General features: G+C 45.9%; 1 protein-coding gene across 1 annotated transcript in view; it reads right to left on the bottom strand.

Annotated features, from left to right (window-relative positions):
• MNT (MAX network transcriptional repressor) overlaps positions 1–17,916 on the bottom strand; it is a 72,715-nt gene that overhangs the window by 31,040 nt on the left and 23,759 nt on the right. Inside the window, exon 4 of the mRNA XM_055000988.1 lies at positions 16,830–16,941. Coding sequence (XP_054856963.1) covers positions 16,830–16,941 — 112 coding nt within the window. The remainder of the gene's footprint in view (positions 1–16,829; positions 16,942–17,916) is intronic.

A 17,916-nucleotide genomic window follows, 5' to 3' on the forward strand; every position in this document is an offset into this window, starting at 1 on the left:
AAAACGCCTTCCTACAACCTCACTGCAGCCTGGAAGACGGCTTCTTATCTCAGCACAGCCGACTTGGCCACCGGGGCCCATGCCACGGTCACATCAAAACTTGACTACTGTAAAGGACTATACACTGGTCTCCCAACTAAGTTAACTAGGAGGCGCCAACTGCTGCAAAGTGCTGCGGTTCGACTATTATCAGGAGCAAGCAGGAGCTTGAACATCACTCCCATCCTACAGTAACTCCACTGGCTACCTATCAGTTACCATGCTCAGTTCAAGGTAATGGTTATTACATACAAAGCTCTTCACAGTCTTGGCTTGGCATACCTATGGGACTGCCTCCCTCCCTATGTTCCTCCACGGCAGCTTCGCTCATCTGAACAGGGTCTCTTGCAGGTGCCACCCTGTACATGGGCGAAATCAACAACAGCCCATGCACGGGCTTTCTCTGTGGTGGCCCCTACTCTACAGAACGGCCTGCCTGAGGAGGTCAGGAGAGCCCCCAGCCTCCTGGCTTAGCACAAACAATGCAAAACCGAATTATTCACAAAGGCCTTTTTTCTCAGCTAAGAGGGTGGTATTGTAGGAAAGGGGTCCCAGACGTTCTGCTAATGAGTTAGAAACCACAGATTTCACCATTATGTTGCCTTGCATATTATCTGTTGCTTTAAACATGCACTCCTATATACTGCCTGTGCTTCATGTTGTTTAATGTTAGTCCTAGAACTGGTTATGTTCTGTTTCAGCAGTTCTTCAATCCCATACTGGATCCTTGCTAATACTTTATCTTTGTAAACTTGTATTTATTTACTCTATGACATTGTTTATGGAAATGTCCTTGACACTGTATGGAAATGCCTGCCCTTGTCCTTGCTACTAATTGTACTGATCTCACACTATGTAATCCGCAGAATAGAAATGACATAAACAAACACACAAATTTCTCCCCACTGCTCTGCTCTCCCCCTTGACAAAGCAGCACTGGGAACGGATTCTGGAAATGGGAGGGGGGAGTGTTTGCAAATGATCACGGTTGGGTATCCTGTCACAAAACATTCATTCACTTTCCTCATTTCATTCACTGATACGCGGTTAACAGAAGATACTTCGTTTAGTTTCAGTGCCAGGTAAAGGGCAATGGGGAGTATACAGCTCCAAGGGACCCCCCCATCCCCTTTATTATGCCTGTTAAATGACTTGCAATTTATTTTGATCTTCCCCCCTAAAACAACACTGTTGAATTCTGAAGATTAAGAGACTCCCCCCCCCCCGCCCCCCGCCACTACGCAAGAACACATCCAGGCTGCTGTACACTTTCGAGATTTCATTTCATTCGATTTCATACGGTCAAATCTAGACTAATCAGAAGCTTAGTCTAGACCAGAAGAGGCGGCGTGAGTGGGTCAGGCCCGGTAAACGTGAGCAGCCGGCACATGGGGGGCTCTGCAGGAGGAGGCGTCACCGGGCGGGATCCGGAACCGGCCTTTTGAGGCTATTCCGCGGCCTGGGGGTCAGCCACAAGCAATGAGGTTAGCAGCACAGATTTCTCAGAAGACGAGGGAGAGAGGAGAAAGGGAGAGGGGGGAGAAGAGAAACTTTTTCTCACGTGCACTGAATATCAAGTTAAAGAGCGTTGCTGGAAACTTTTGCCTTACTTTTTAAAAAAGAAAAAACAGGATTCTAACAGGCCCACCTGCAAGAAGCTTGTGCGTTATGAGCCACCGCAGGCTGCACAGATCAGAGAGGGGAAACGGTGGGCTGCGAGGCAAATGTGCGGGTCTTCTGGGGTGGAGGCTTCCGTGCTCGACACAACCCTCCTGCCCCTCCCCAAAGCATCCCATGCTCCCTTTTAGAAATCAAACTAAGCCCATACTCCTCATAGCAGGCATTCCTGGGGCCTGAGTGTAAAGTCCCTCGATCCCTCCGTCTTATATCCAGAATCCGTAAGCAAGGGAAAGAGGCACTTAAAAACCAGAGGTTTAGGGAATCTATTTAGATTCCTGCTTTTATTCACAGCTGACTTTGGTTGGGGGGAAACAGTACCTCGAGGCAGAAGTACTGCTCTGCTTTGGGAAGGAAGGACAGGGCGCCAGCTGAGAGAATGAACTGCAATTGGGGGGGGGGCGGTTATGGGTGCAAATCTCAGCCCAGCCATGAGCTCTCCAGGTGGACTTGGGTAAGTATCTCTTTCTCCCCACCTCAGTTCTGGCTCTGCAACAAGGAGATCATACTGGTCTACCTTACAGGGATGTTGTACAGATTGCTGTAATAATCAACACAATAATCAACCTCTTTGAACACTAAATTAATGTATAAATGCTATTATTTAGTGCCAACAGTGTGGTAGGTGCTACACAGCCACAGGTGTGATTATGGTCCCATTTCAAGGAAACAAAGCTTGACAAGGTTAAAGCAGAAGATCGGGTTAATGTTTATGCTGGCCAATCCCGAGGCTTCACACTACCAGCCAATCACAGAGACCAGTGCATCACACCCTTATTCTCTCCTGTGACTCTAACTGAGGCGGCCAACCAACATCTGGCTTGGGGCATTTCTGCCCATAGGCAGGAACTCACAAGTATGATCCTCCATACAAAATTCTCCATGCAGAGACTCCTGGACCCTTCTCCTCTGCTTCTAGTTTTCTATTTGCAGAGGGTGCAGCTTATACTGAGCAGCAGTCACTCAAGTGGGCATCCCTCTTGTTCGCAGATAAAATGATAGGCTGGTCTTAAATCCAAATTCATATACCGGCCACCCCACCTGCAATTTGACACTGCACAGCCCAGACATAGTGCCTCACTGATCACTGTAACCTTGCTGATAACCCTAAAATGCCAGCCTCTCCCACGGACAGTGACCTTGCATCATGTGAAGGCAAAGAATGGGGGGTGCCAGGACTGCAAACACACTTGCTATTTTCTTCCTTCCATCTTATGATTGTTTATTGTTACTCTATATACGGTTTTTGGGTTCAGATGGTACCTGGGCAAATACTCCCATGCCACGAACTCACAGACAGCTGCAAACAATCTATTCAGCCTTTGCAACAAAACAACCCTGTAAGGTACAGTAGTACGGATGCCCACAAGACAACAGATGTGAAGCACTCTGAACACTATAGAAATTCTAACATTAAGTATTCCAATATGGCACTCACTGAATGGCCCACTCACCAAACGCTGGCAGCCCTTCCTCATGAACCCAGACATCTCCATTTGTAAAACAATGGTAGGTTATCTGGATTCTGGTTTTTTTTGGAGCCTTTTCCAGGACTGCACTTTCTGAGGTTCCAGAAAAGGCGCCAAAAAACAGAAGCCAAACGGCCTGAATCCATTTTGCAAATGGAGGCCTAGTCAGCATTCCGGTAGCGTGCTGTCCCTTTAAAGGCATGTGGACATAGCCTAAGATGAACACACACAGTCCTGTGTACATGGACCTACATTTAAATAAAACCCCAAGCAATATCCAAAACTGGGTTCTAAAATGAATTTAAAACAATTAAAGACTATTTTAATATTACATTTAATTTTCACAAAATTTTAACGGCATTAAAGCATATGTTAGATAAACAACACTCCTGTGAGACAGGATTATTAAACACATAATGGTCTCTGGGTGATAAATACACATTGCTTGCTAAACACATTTTTTCTACAGAAGGGTTCAACTGGGAAGCATGAAAAACAACTGCACTCTTGAACATCTGCTTTCCCTCTTGCCACTCGGCCAAGTAGTCTATCTGTAACAATTTTTGTGTTAAACCTGCCTTGGGTTATTTCATTCAGCTCTTTCTTACATTACCGTAAACTTTCTCTCTCTCTCTCTCTCTCTCTCTCTCTCACACACACACACACACACACTCACACACACACAGGGGGGGGCCTTCTGTTCTCTACTTTACCCAGGCTTTTTTGTCCACACCACATTTTGTCCTGTTTGTGTGACCTATATAGTGATGCTTCCCAAAAGGTTTTCGCTGCCATCAAAGGCTTTTGCCTCAGATCGCTTCTGTTTAACTGGTACTACATAGGAAGTTGGACAGAGCAGTCAGTGTGTGGAGGTGGTTTTGAGGTTTAAAAAAAAGGATATTTTTTTGCATAATCAGGAGTAGAATTTATTTATAAGTACATAAACACAATGCTTGCGGAGTACTGATAAGTGTATTGGTTTTTGAATAGTTGGCAATTTCAAAACAGTGCTGTATTCTTAAAGGTACATTCGCAGACCCAGTCACAAAGACTGATGTTCCACAAAGATCTTTACTAACAGACTCAACTCTCTTCTCTTCCACACAGACAGAGATTCACTCAGACCTTTCCACACAGTTTGCCAGATCTAGACGGAATACTCTCTCTCCGAGACCGAGGCTCAGTTTACCTGCATTCCCAACCACAGTAACAAATATTTGAATCCTTACATCGGCCAGCAGAAATACAATACAAAAACGTATCCACAGGCAAAACATTACACTGTCCATTTCATTTGAATCCCGTCCTTCATTCAAGGGTTCAGTGTGGCATACCTGTTAATCCCCTCTTCCATTTAACCCTCTCAACAACCCTCTGAGGTAGGTGAGGCTATAAGAGTGACCAGCCCAAAGTTACCCAGTGAGCTTCACAGCTGAACGGGGATTATTCATCTATATGCATGCATCTGACGCTGTGGTTCCCGAAAGCTTATGCTACGATAAAGTTGCTTAGTCTTAAAGGTGCTCCTGGACTCTCTGCTATTTTGCAGCTACGGACTAACACGGCTCACTCCTCTGAATCTTGATGGAAATGACAGTCTGGCTCAGTATAAGGCCACTTCATGGATGTTCTCTCTTGGTCTCCTTCCTTTGGCAAAAAGTCTAACATTAAAGAAGCGAGTGCAGGAACAGATGCAAGCAGAAAGCAGGCTGGGCCTTGAACATGAAAACACTTTCCAGCCACTCCACTTCAACAGGATCCATTTACAAGAGGATCCATCCAGGCTTCCTCTCTCTGCTAGAGTCAACAGGACTGCAGCTGACATTTGAAAAATAAATGACTCCTTTTGTACTCATGCCCCTAGAGAAAGGAAGGCTGGCTCTTTCAAATGAAGGTGGGTTAATAAGAAATAAAAATAGTCAGTGGCGTTAACATTCATTACCCAGAAGGAAGACAGGGAATGCAAGCTGGACACTTCCTCTGTCTCAGGCCTGGCTTATCTCTGGCTGCTTGCGCATCACCAGCCCCGCAAGAGGGGAAGTAAAAGGAATGGTGCGTACAGAGGAGGTGGCAGCAGAACAGCAAACTACAATCTGCAGCTAGACGCCCGCCCTTTGGCAGCCTCCCTCCCTCCCCCTTCCTGCAGACCGCAGCCGCATGGGTAACCTCGTGCGCCTGTTCCAGCTTGCATTCCTCTCTGGGCAGGCAGCCCTGGTGACGTCTCACGGCTGGGGCGAGCCATGTGCTCTCTGTACACGTGGACCTGCTGGCGAGAGCACAGATGACTGGGGGAGAGAGGAGGGAGGGAGGCAGCCATGTGGTTAGACTGATCTTTGCTTGCAAGGGAGAAAAAGACACACAGCTCCTGCTTTGTACTCCACCTCCATCCCCCCTGCCAGACTCCACCCCAGGAGTAGAAGCCAGGCCTGCTGCACAGATAACATACTGCAGCCAAGAGTCATGAGCCACAGCGCAACAGAAATCATGCACGCCAGAGAGAAGAGGGAGCAGAGGAAGCCCCCGAAAGGCCACTTGAACATCGTTCTGGGAAGGGCTGCAAAGAAAAACCCAGAACCAGCTTCTGTCTGGCAACAGTTGATGCAAGTGGACAGAACTGTTTCAAAAATGAAATTTTGTCTCTGGGAGAAGAAACCCGGAGCTGCAGAGGGCTCTCCTCACCTCAGCCAATTGTGTTTGTTTATGACTGGAAAATCTGAACAAAGTAACTAACAGCCTGGTCTTTCCTAAAAGCTCAGGATAGCTATGAAAGACGAAAAGTAAACACAAGAGGCCAGGCAAGAGTTTGATTCAAACACAGCCATTTTAACAAGGGACCAGATCTTCCAGAGCGGGAGGGGGCACAAAGTGGTCTGATTTTCAGGCCTTGGGTTAATTTTGCAATTTATGGGGCATGTGGGATTAATGCTTGCTCTGGGACCCCCAAAAGCTTCCAGGAGCTTTATTATTTTTTTAAAAAACTTCTAAGATCCACATACCCCCGATTCCCACTTCCCATAACTCCCCTTTCCACTCTCGTCCAAGGGATCCAGCAACCGAATCCATCTCAAAACTACTCTACAGGCATGGCAGATCATATTGTAAAACTACAACGCAGCAGGGAGTAGGTCACCTCATAGAGGTCTTCTCTGTATTAAAAAAAGCCCCTTGCACATAGAAAGTTAGCGTGTCAGGATAAAGGCAATTTTACAGTCTCTCTCTTCAACCTCCAGTTTTCCATGAAGAAAGATCTACCTAGAGTCACAAGAGACCTCAGAGGTCCAACACCCGGGTTCAAAGTTCCTGCAACCCCCAACGGATGGATGGCTTTTCAACATCTGCCTGAAGACTTAAAGATGGAGATCCCACTCATGCCATATATCACTCATTCTCTAGTGAGCTGCTCTTACCATAGACACTTGAATCTCTAATCAACAGTCTCCCACACAAAGAGAGGATACAAGCCATTAGGGACACCATCTTCGACAACACCACAGCTGACCTTGCTACCAAGCTCTGCCAGTTTGTCCTCACCCACAACCACTTCCGATTTGGCGATGATTTATTTCTTCAGATCAATGGCGCAGCCACGGGCACCCACATGGCATTATAATATGCCAACCTTTTCATGGCTGACTTCGAACAGCTCTTCCTCAGCTCCCACTTCCAACACCTCCTGGACTAGAGACTCACTGATGACACTTTTGTCACCTGGATACATGGGAAAGAAGCATTAAAGGAATTTCACCAGGCTTTCAGCAACTTCCATCCCATCATCAATCTGACCATGAATCAATCTACACAAGAAGCAGGCGCCACTGTACAAACACATGATGGAAGCAAAAAAACCACCTTCTCCCGAAAACCAACTGATCGCCAAACATATTTACATGCCTCCAGTCATCATTCCAAACACATCAAACAATCCATTGTCTACAGCCAAACTGTACTCTACAGCTGCATATGCTCCAGTCCCTCTGACAGAGATTCTCACCTGTGTGATCTACAACAGATATTTCGGGAATTACCCACCAGATGTAGTAAGAAAACAGATCAATAAAGCCAGAATAATACTGGGGGCTGACCTACAAGCTGAGCCCAAACTAAACAACAGAACACTGCTGGTAGTCACACACAGTTCCCAGCTCAAACCAGTTCAACATTCATTGATGACCTGCAACCTATCCTGGACAATAATACTCTTCTCTCACAAGCATTGGGGGGCAAACCTTTTCTTACCCACAAATAGCCCCCCAACCTTAAACAACTCCTCGCTCACAACAATGCACTTCCCAACATGGACACAAACTCTGGGAATGGGACTTGCAATAAACCAAGATGCAAAGGCTGTCCCCTTATTCACTCCACCAACCTAACACCATCAGCTATACCACCCCAGGCTCATTCACTTGTTCTTCTTCCAAACTTATATCTCTGTATTAGACAAACAGGTCAGTCCCTCCCCGAAAGAATGAATGGGCATAAATCTAATCTTTAAAAAAATCACAACATTCAAAAAATAGTGGGAGAAAACAGTTTAATCTGCCAGGACATTCCATTGTAGACTTAACAATAGCAGTTCTTCATTAGAGAAAATTCAAAGGAAAACTACAACATAAGATTGCTGAAATTGAGTTTATTTGCAAATTTGGAACAATGAATCCCCCAGAGTTGAATCAGAACATAGGACTTTTCTAGGATTACAGGTGCCAATTTTCTGTACTTTCCACTAGAGATGGGCACGATCCAAAAAAAAAAAAAATTAACAATCCAGTTGATCGTGGATCGGCGCTGGTGACGATCCCGAATTAATAATCCACACCGAGCATCTCCCGTTCCTGATCCGTGGATCGTGGATCGTGAAGGCCAAAGCAGCCCGCACTGCTAGTCCCAGCTACGTGGGAAGGTGGGTGGTGGCGGCGGCAGCCACCGAGCCTGGCGGGCACGGGGAGGCGGTGACGAGCCGCCTCCCCTGAGGTCCCAGTCAGCAACACAGGAGGTCTGTGTTTGGCCGTCAGAGCTGCCTATCAGCGTTTGCAGGGATGAGATTGGAGTGCCCATGGCTACAGAACACCCCCGTCCCCCTCCCTCCCCTGGGTGTCTTCTCCCAACTGGTGACTGCTTTGCTGCTCCGTGGTTGGAAGGAAGCCCTGCTGATCAAGGAAAGCTGGGCTTCCATTCGGGTTTCCAGGGCGACAGGAGGAGGGCAAACAGAGCTCAGGCTTTCCCCTGGCTCCGTTGCCAGGGGAATAGATTGCTGGCGCCTGAGTGTAGTTTTTTTAGCAGGTTGTATAACCACACCAATGTTTTCATCTTTGACAACCAGTTAAAAGTAGTGAATAGTAGAAGCTAACTGGTTCTTTAGTTGTCAGAATGGACCAATGATGATCTGCTCACTTAACCTCTCCTGTCACCCTCTAATGCAGCTTATCTTGCATCTGGACACAGCATCACTTTTTGGCTAGTAAACTGTCACATGATTGAAAATCTGAATGATCAGCTAAATCTAAAACCAATCATATTTTTATACTGATGTCAGGAATGAAAGATCTTAGATTTCTCAGCAGATAGCGCATGCCAATTAGTAGAAAAGATGCCACCCAGATAAGGAGCTGGGATTTTGCTGAAAGAAATCTTATGGAGATCTAGGTGAGAAAAATGTATTTGTATGTGTGCTTACTGAAAATTCAATGCATTTCATAATAAATCTGATTTTAAATCAATCTTAGATTTATTTGTGAGATGTTAGGAGAGTTAATATTTGTTGCATTTATTTGTTCCATTCTCACAGGCTCCATTTTAATAATTCTTTATATTTTGATATCTTGCTTTATTTAAAAAGTTAGAATTTACTTCAATAAATAAACATTAAACTCTGAAAGGAGTCTCTGAGTGTCTTGATGGGAAGAGTTAAAACAAGGAGAATCCCTATAAATTATCTGCACTAATTAACAGGCTCTCTGAAAGAGAGATCTGTTTTCAGTCCCATATCTAAGGCATTCACAGCTATTCAGAGTTGGGATATATATCTTGACACCAGGGCTTTTTTTCAGGGGGAACGTGGGGGAACGGAGTTCCGGAACCTCTTGAAAATGGTCACATGGCTGGTGGCCCCGCCCCCTGATCTCCAGACAGAGGGGAGCTTAGACTGACCTCCGCGCAGGGCAATCTCAACTCCCCTCTGTCTGGAGATCAGGGGGCGGGGCCACCAGCCATGTGACCATTTTCTCCGAGGGCAACCCACTGAGTTCCACTACCTCTTTTCCCAGAAAAAAGCCCTGCTTGACACTAAACAGTCTGGAAGCTTTATGAGACATGGATAAGCAATCCGTTGCAAGGAGGCCAAATCCTGAGGTGGCAGAATTGGCTGCAGCACTTTGGACCAAAGGTGGTGGATTCCAACTTTGAATAATCCTTCATTTTAAAAAAAAATTCCCCAGCGCACAGAAAGCTAGAAAGCTAATACAGCAGGGAGAAAGGCTCTATGTTCTCTGTTTGCTTGCTATGCTGGTTTTCTACTTGCAGGAAGCACTTAACATAATGGAGCATTCCTTCACCTCCTGCCTGCATCGCCTCGTTCCTCTATATGTGTGGAAGAGTCCTGGGATTGCTCTCAGGAGTGTCTGAGAACCCTTCTGTTCTCTTCCACGTCATAGCCCTTCAGGTATTTGAAGAGCTCAATGATGTCCGCGCTGAGTCTTAAGAGAAGGCTAAATACCCATAAGGACTAGTAACTTGTTTTTGTTGTTTGTAAATTATTCTCAGGAAACCACTTCTGGAACCAGTACCATGTTCTGTGCTCTGCAGAATCAAGGCAGACACACAGCTCTGAACTTGGGCTAAAACTAAGCTAAGTTTTAGTAATCTACCTCTAATTGTGTCCCCCGTTCACCACCACCCCCACCACCCCCGCTCAACTGATGGTACCCAGCTCAAAAGGGAGAAACTGGTTAATGAAAGACGGGTTATCTAACAGGAAGGCAGCTTATTGCAATTTCTGCATTTCTGCCGTACTTCTAAATCATCAAGAACTGTTATTCACAGCCTGTTAATCATTTTATACTACTCCAATTGTTCTAAGTATGTTTTAAATATTATTTTAGTGTTTTATTGCTGCCCATTCAATTGCTTTGTTGCTAATAAGACTTTTGTTTATTTTCATCACTGATACTACTTTTTTAAGACTGCTGCCATTACTTGATTATTTCATGTTTTGCTGCTGGTGGTCGTAATTGATTCTTGATTTTTATTGATTGGCTTCATTCCTCTTTGTTGTAAGCTGTCTGGAGAGGGGCAGATTGGCCAAGAATGTGCGGGAAAACCAAAGCTAAATAAAACATCTGGCTGGCAGCTACCACTTCCCTGATGAGCCCTTTCAAGGAATAAGCAAATGACACACCTCACTCCAGAATATAAGACAAGACACCAAATTATATAATTAACTTTCTATCTCATCATTCCCCCAGGGAGATCAGAGTTCACCTCCATTTAATCTTCACAACAACCCCACAAGGTAGGTTATTAGGCTGAAAGAGAATCCCACTTTGTGGACAATGTACTAGAATGAAGATGTGAACCCCAGATGTGAACCGGGGGTCTCCTTGGCCCTGATCATGCTGCACACCAGACCACACTGGCTCTCATCAACTGAAAATCGCCATAAAGCCAAGACTCTGCACGACGCCTCAGCACTGAATCAAGCAGAGGCGAGATGGCAGAAGCCACAAGGGAGTGGGGAAGAGAGCTTTTACTGCAGCAAAGATTCCGTTCTGGCTTGTTTTACATGGGGATGACGTTAGCCAGGCACCTGAGGACACTGCTCAGATTTTCATTACTGCTCGTCTCTTGCAAAGAGTTCTATCACGGGTGGGAGGGGGGAGGGGGGAGAGAGAGATGAAGATATTTAGGCGGATGGTTTGCAGGCAGCAAAGAACTGCACCAAAATTTTAGAATGAGTGGAGAGAAGCTACGTAAAGCAAGCGGGGCACAGAAGAGTTCTCAGTGATGCAATGGAAGAGAGCTGCTCTTTGCAAAGACTTCACTTGAGACGGGCAGTTGCCCAGAGATAAATGTCCCTTCCAATGCCTGTCAGCTGCCAACAGCTAAAGACACATCCTACCTCGACTCCATTACTCCCACCCTGGCATAGCAGGGGAATGAATGGATAGCTCAATCTTCAGTGGCACGAAGGGGGGCTCCGGTTCGCATCCAACCCCCACAAAACTGCAGGGAACTGCCTTCAACGTGCACCGCCAGTCCCTGTATAGTAGGGATGGTCCCTATTATCAGCTCTGATCCCAGCAAATCACTGTCCGTATTTTTGCTTTAAAACTTCATTTGTGCCACTCTTTCCCCTCCTTCAGTTTCAACTCCCTCCTTCTAAGTCTTTTAGAAGTTAAATCTCCCAGCACAGAACGGATACAGCTCATCTCTGCTGCACATGCATAGATGCTAAGCCCCCCCCACCCCCCCAAACACACAGTTTAGCACACCACAGCTGCCAAGGTCAACGCAGAAGCCGTTGCTAAGGTAACACATTCAAGGACAACTGGATCTCCCAAATAGATCCGTCACCCATAATGCTAATATCCTGTTGTGTTTTAAGTCAATAAAACTAGAGCAAACCGATATAACATGCAGCAGACAGAACAAGGTATTCATCAGATTGCACAAATAGGCTTCAAGCGATGATCCCTCTTTCATAAGGGGACTGGGATCAGGGAATCACAGCACTGGAAGGGATTTCGTAGATCTAGTCCAACCCTCTGCCCAGTGCAGGAAATGCTAACGCATCCCCTGCCTGAAAACAGCCGGCAGGGAGGGACAGGGCCCCTCCCCCTCCAGGCAATCGGTTCACCCGGAAGGGCTCTAATCACCAGGAAGTTCCTTCTCGTGCTCACCTAAAATCTTCCCCCCTGAAACTTCGAAGCTTCCACAAGCACAGCAGACAGGGGAGGGACCGCCCTTCCTTGCCTGAAGAGGGCAAAATGTGGAAAACATGAGTAAGGCGCCTCTGTTCACGCCAACCCTCTAACCACTATCCCATCCTGCTTCTGTGGTACTACTGGGGGCATCATTTCTAAAGGTATACTGAAAGTGGCAGAATGTTGGAGAGAAAAAAGAATGGCCACTGGGGAAAGGCACATGTGGTTAAATACCTTGCAAACTGTAAGAACGTGGGGCGGGGGCAGTATTGACTGATATCTGTGCCATTGGTCTCCAAGGATCAGCTCACAATACAGTAACTAATTTTTTAACTTAAAATTTTGTAAATGAAAAAGTACCACAAAATATATTATTGATAGAATCTCTATACACACACACACACACACACACTCACCCCTACTCCTAAATTTTGTCTTTCAGTTTCCGCTTCATGTTCTCATATACAACAAATGGAATCCATCAGTGTGTATACAACTTTCAGAAATTTGATCTGCTTGACTTCTTTTTTATATATTGATATTTTATTCATTAACATAATGTCCCAAACTTTACTGAACCGTCTCTCTGCCTTAAAGTAAACATCTGCTGCTGTTTCCAAAGTTGTGCCAAAGCCATTCTAATTGGGATCAATAAATTCTTAAGAAAATACAGTGGAGTTTTAGAAAAATGTTACTACAATAATCCCAGCAACAGACACACTTTTAATGAAAACACGACATTTTATAGATCTTATTGTGAACATTATTCCAAGATTCTTTAGTAACTGGATGTTCCACCACAGGTAGAGAAGAGTCCCAATTTGTTTCCTGCACCTCCATCACAAGTCATAAAAATCATAAAAACCATGTCATCAATCACAAAAACCATGAGGAAAAAACAGGAGCAGAATTCCTTCCTATCTGAAGAACCAAAGTCCACACTTAGACGCCTGTCTGGAAGCGGGGCTAAGGACCACACTTCAGCTAGATCTTAAGCCAAATTTCCATTCATACGCCTGCCCCAGCTCTAGAGATTTCCGAATACAGTTTGCAGAGTTAAGGGCCGAACTCCTGCTTTAAAAACCAAACATTAAAAAGGGAGGGGGGACAGCTGGAATCCCAAAGTTACTGTATACTCAGGATCAAGTTCCCTGCTTCCATGGTGGCACAGTCACAGAAAACAAAAATCAACACACACACACACACACACACACATATGCAGGCCCAGTCATCAGCCCAGTGCCCTAAGGCCTGTTCCCCTAGTCAATATCCCTGATAGGCCCACAAGTGCTATTTTCTTACACAGAGAGAAAAGAAGGGGAAACAAGGATGCAAGGCAAAAATAGGAACCGGAAAATTCAAGTATTTCAAAATATGAAGCTGTTTGATACCAGGGAAGAATGATGGTCCCTCTGACTTGATCAATTTACTCTGACCAGCAGCGCCTCTCCCGAGTTCCAGGCAGAGAAAAGACTTTCCGGCACCTGAGCATCCTCTAAACGGAAAGCGCCAAGGACCAAACCGAGGGCCTTCTGCATTCCCTCCCCTGAGCCCTGGTCCTTCTCATACCTTTTGTTTCCTTCTTATTCCACAAGAATAAACTACACCAGTTGTGAGGCATCTTATGTTTTGTAATATTTTTTTACACACAAAAGGTGCAAAGCCCTTCTGCGTTCCCTGCTAGACAACACTGGCTCCTAATTCTACTGCCACTAGAAAACACAACTTAAAGCCACAGCCTGCAAGCCCTGGTCTACAGGTGGGGCAGAAATTATGTCAGCAAGCCAAGCCCAAATTTATATTCCAGCAACTGCACGCAGTACTTCCTCAAGGAGTTCATGGGTGCCTTTGCTGCCCTGCCCCAAACCTACTTTACTAGATACCGTTCCATCAGGTGAGTTCAGACCGACCTTTGACAGGGCAGTGTTAGGTCATAAACATTACAGTTCCCCAAGACACTCTGGCTACTGACTTGTCAGTCTTCAACAAAAGAACTTCCCAAGGGAGACATCAGGGTGAAAAAGCTCAACAGAATTCTTCAGCAAGATTGATTCTATTTGCTTAAGGCTCAAGCAAGACCAGGGATTCCTCTGCTACTCCAGCTGTCCAGTTACAAGAGCAAAGATAGGAGGAGGGACTACATTTTTGGGGACAGTTACTGCTGTTGTGAAGAGTCACTGTACTTATCTAGTTTATCAAAAATTATTTATTTATTTGCTTTATTTATAGCCCTCTTTTCTTGCTGAGACTTGAGGCGGATTACAGAATATGAAATGATAGACAGACAGACATCCTAAAACAATCAATCAACAATGCAATTGAACTAGATTATAAATTTAAAGGCACCCGTCTAAGGCAAGGTATACAACAAACAATGCAGAAAACGGAATTCCAAAGACAGAAGACAACGTAGTAAAAAGCGTGGCGATGCCTACAATAACTCTTGGAGGAGACTCCAGTCCTCTTCCATCCTAAACATGCCCTGCAGAACAGTTCCATTCTACTACAGTTCCGATCCCTTTATAAAAATGCCCTCCTGAACATTTCTGCTTAGCACATTTTGTGGAATGACTGAAGTGTGGAGGTCTTCCTGACCCACTCCACTCCAGAAGCAAGCCACTCCAGAAGGCAGGGGCCACCACAGAGAGCGCCTGTGAAGGGGCCTCTGCCAATCTTACCCACTGGCAAGGTGGCACCTTGAGAAGGCTTTGCTGGGATGTTTGTTCCTCAACTAGTCTTGAGTGAACCAATTAGCGTTTGGGTTGGATCTTGTTTCATGCTGGCCTCTCTTTGTAGTATCTCACTGCCCTCAACCTTTCTGTCTTGGAATACAGGTGCATCAGCCTTCAGGATGAACATTTCATGCATCAGATGAAGCGAGCTCTGACCTCTCTTCCCCGTGCCCTCCGTTTTGAATCTTGTCTTATTGTGCTGCTACGTACCAGCATGGCTACCCATCAAGGAAAAAACAAACATCCTTGCAGTGTCTGTCTTTTTCCTGGACAAGGGAGTGCTCAATCAGACGCGTCAGAAGCATCCCTGAAGGGAGAAAGATGCTCTTTCCTGATTCCAAGCTGCCCTAGCAGGACGAAACAGCCCTTGCGCCTCTCTTAGACATCCCAATGGGCTGTGGACCACAAGGACTGGGAGCAGCAGCCTCAGAAGCATCGTTGGAACACAGCGGATTCTCAGCTTTAGAAAGGGAATGACCCTGGACACAGATTGCGCCACTCAAGAATTAGAGGGTGTTTGGGGGGGGGGGTGGAGGTTGCCAACTCATACCCAATCGGAGAAAAAGCATGTCAGAAGCAAGCAGAGTGTTTGCACAACCACTGAGTCCATGTTAAACTCTGAAGTCCATCAGAAACAGATAGACAGCCCCTTCATCGCAGCAATAGAAACAAGCAGCTAGAACAGATGAAGACTGTCGTAAGTAGAGATGGGCATGAACCAAAAAAAATGAACCATGTGATTCGTAGCATTCCATGAACCACGAACCACAAACTTCCAACCTTTTTCCAGTTCGGGAATTGGTTTGTGGCATTTCAATCGCCCCACACCAGCTGCTGAAGTCAGTGTGGGGCGTTTGAAACAAACAGCTCCTTTCTTCTGCTGCCCAGGCAGCAGGAGAACAGGGCTATCAGTTTCACAGACCCCACACCCGTTTCAGCCCATCGGATGAATCCAGTACAGGGTCTGTAAAACTGACAGCCTCCTTTCCTGCTGTCCAGGCTGTCAGTTTCACAGCCCCCCCCCCCACACCTGTTCCTGTATGGGGTCTGTGAAACCTACAGCCTGGGCAGTAGGAAAAGAGGCTGTCAGTTTCACAGATGCCACGCAGGTTTCAGCCCATCAGCTGAACCCAGCTGGGGCCTGTGAAACTGACAGCCCCTTTAACCTGTGTGGGGCCTGTGAAACTCCAAACCGGCCACGGAATGGCTGGAAAAATGCATTTGTTCTGTAAAAACGTGGTCCCGCAGAACACATGTTTCGTTACAAACGAACCAGCCATTCCGTACGGAATTTTGTTCCGTGGTTCATTTCGTGCCCCTCTCTAGTCACAAGCCATTGGGGATACCAGACCCTCTGGGCCCATCTCACACCATCACAATCCAACTCATACACAATCACACAACTTGCTCAGCTTTGGAGGCCCCAGGGTTACCAGGGCCCTTGGAATTTTGTGACCCAAGCACGGCTCCAAACCCCCGCTTCCACAAGGTGAATGGGCCAGCGTGTTTTACTAGTCGAGAGGTGCTTTTAGCACATGAGAAAATCCAATGATGTATCACTGAAGGAAACAATGCATCCAAAAAGTCAACCCAGGGTACATGAAACTACGATCAAGACCGACAGAAATCTGCTCATGTGGAACACATACATGCATGGAACACATATATTTAACAACATGCATGTGCATGCATGCAAACACACACAGACATATTCTGGAGTAGTTCCACTGAAAGCAGTGGCCTAATTCAGCCCAGAGCAATTCAGCAACCTGCCACAAATTCTGCCCAAGCCTACGCATGCCAGCTTAGGAGACTGCCCCTTTGCTCCCAAGCAAGCAGATCCAGGATTGCAGCCAGAGAAAAGATTCGAAGCCAAAGGTTCACTGATAAGGAACGTATCGGCTTGCTTATGAGACTTGTCCAGATAAGGAGTTCAGACAGCCAAAGCTGTAACTAGTGGTGAGCTCTAAGATCAGCACCTCAGACCTTACCTGGATGTATCTCAAGGCACTCCTTAGGACACTGAGGTTAGAGGTTTTCTTGTCATCGACGTTGGGGATGTTGCGTTTCAGAGTCTCAAAGCATTCTTTTAAATGAGCGCGTCTACAGAAAACAAAAACCATGTATCATTTGATCATGTAGCACTCAGAACAAACTTTAACCCTAAAATAACACTGATCCAGAAGGCGGTGGCTCCTTACCCAGGAGATGCCAGGGACTGAACTCGGGACCCTCCACATGCAAAACAGATGCTCTTCCACTAACCTATGATCCCCCCGCCTGAAATCCAGGGAGTTTGGCTTCATCATTACATGACAAGTAAAAAATACCTGGGCAAGAGGCAGTATGGCATAGCAATCAGAGTAGGACTAAAGAGACCCGAGTTCAAATCCCCACTTAGTTATAAAGCTTAATGGATGACACTCAGGCTATTCTGAAGCAGTGTGTAAAGTGGAGTAGGATGTGTGAAGCCCAGGTTCAAATCTCTGCTCTACCATGGGAGCTGGCTGGGTGAGCTTGGGCCAACCACTTTCTCTCAGCCTAGCCTACCTCACAAGGCTGTTGTGAGGATAAATGGAGGATGGGGAAACGATGCAAGTTCCTTTGGGTCCCTCTGGAGAGAAGAGCAGGGTTTAAGCAACTAAATAAACAAAAACACTTCACTAGATTGCCAAGAGGATAAAATGGGGAGGGGAGCTCGGAGTAAGGGCAGGATTTTAAAATGTCAGATAGTCATTTCTCTTCCAGAGCACTTTAGGTATTATGGTGCATGGTTTTTTTTAAGGCTTTGTCTTCTTGAATGTTGCTTCATTATGTAGTATGATTTTATTTTGTTATCACCCTGTTCGTGGCTCCTTGCAGAACAAAATACGGGACTATTTAAAGGATTTTAGCAAGCACGCTGTCAGGCCCTGCAGATGAAACACCCAAGAACTCGAGCAAAGCTTCTCATCTAGATATTCCCAAGGGGAGGGCAGCCTTTCCCCCAGAGAGGAGACCAGTGAAACAAACCAACAAATCTTGACTTAAATCCATGAAGGTTAGGGCTGTGAAATGTAAGGTCTTTGGGGGTTACTA

The sequence above is a fragment of the Eublepharis macularius genome, chromosome 17, assembly GCF_028583425.1.
Source record: "Eublepharis macularius isolate TG4126 chromosome 17, MPM_Emac_v1.0, whole genome shotgun sequence".
Lineage (NCBI taxonomy): Eukaryota > Metazoa > Chordata > Lepidosauria > Squamata > Eublepharidae > Eublepharis > Eublepharis macularius.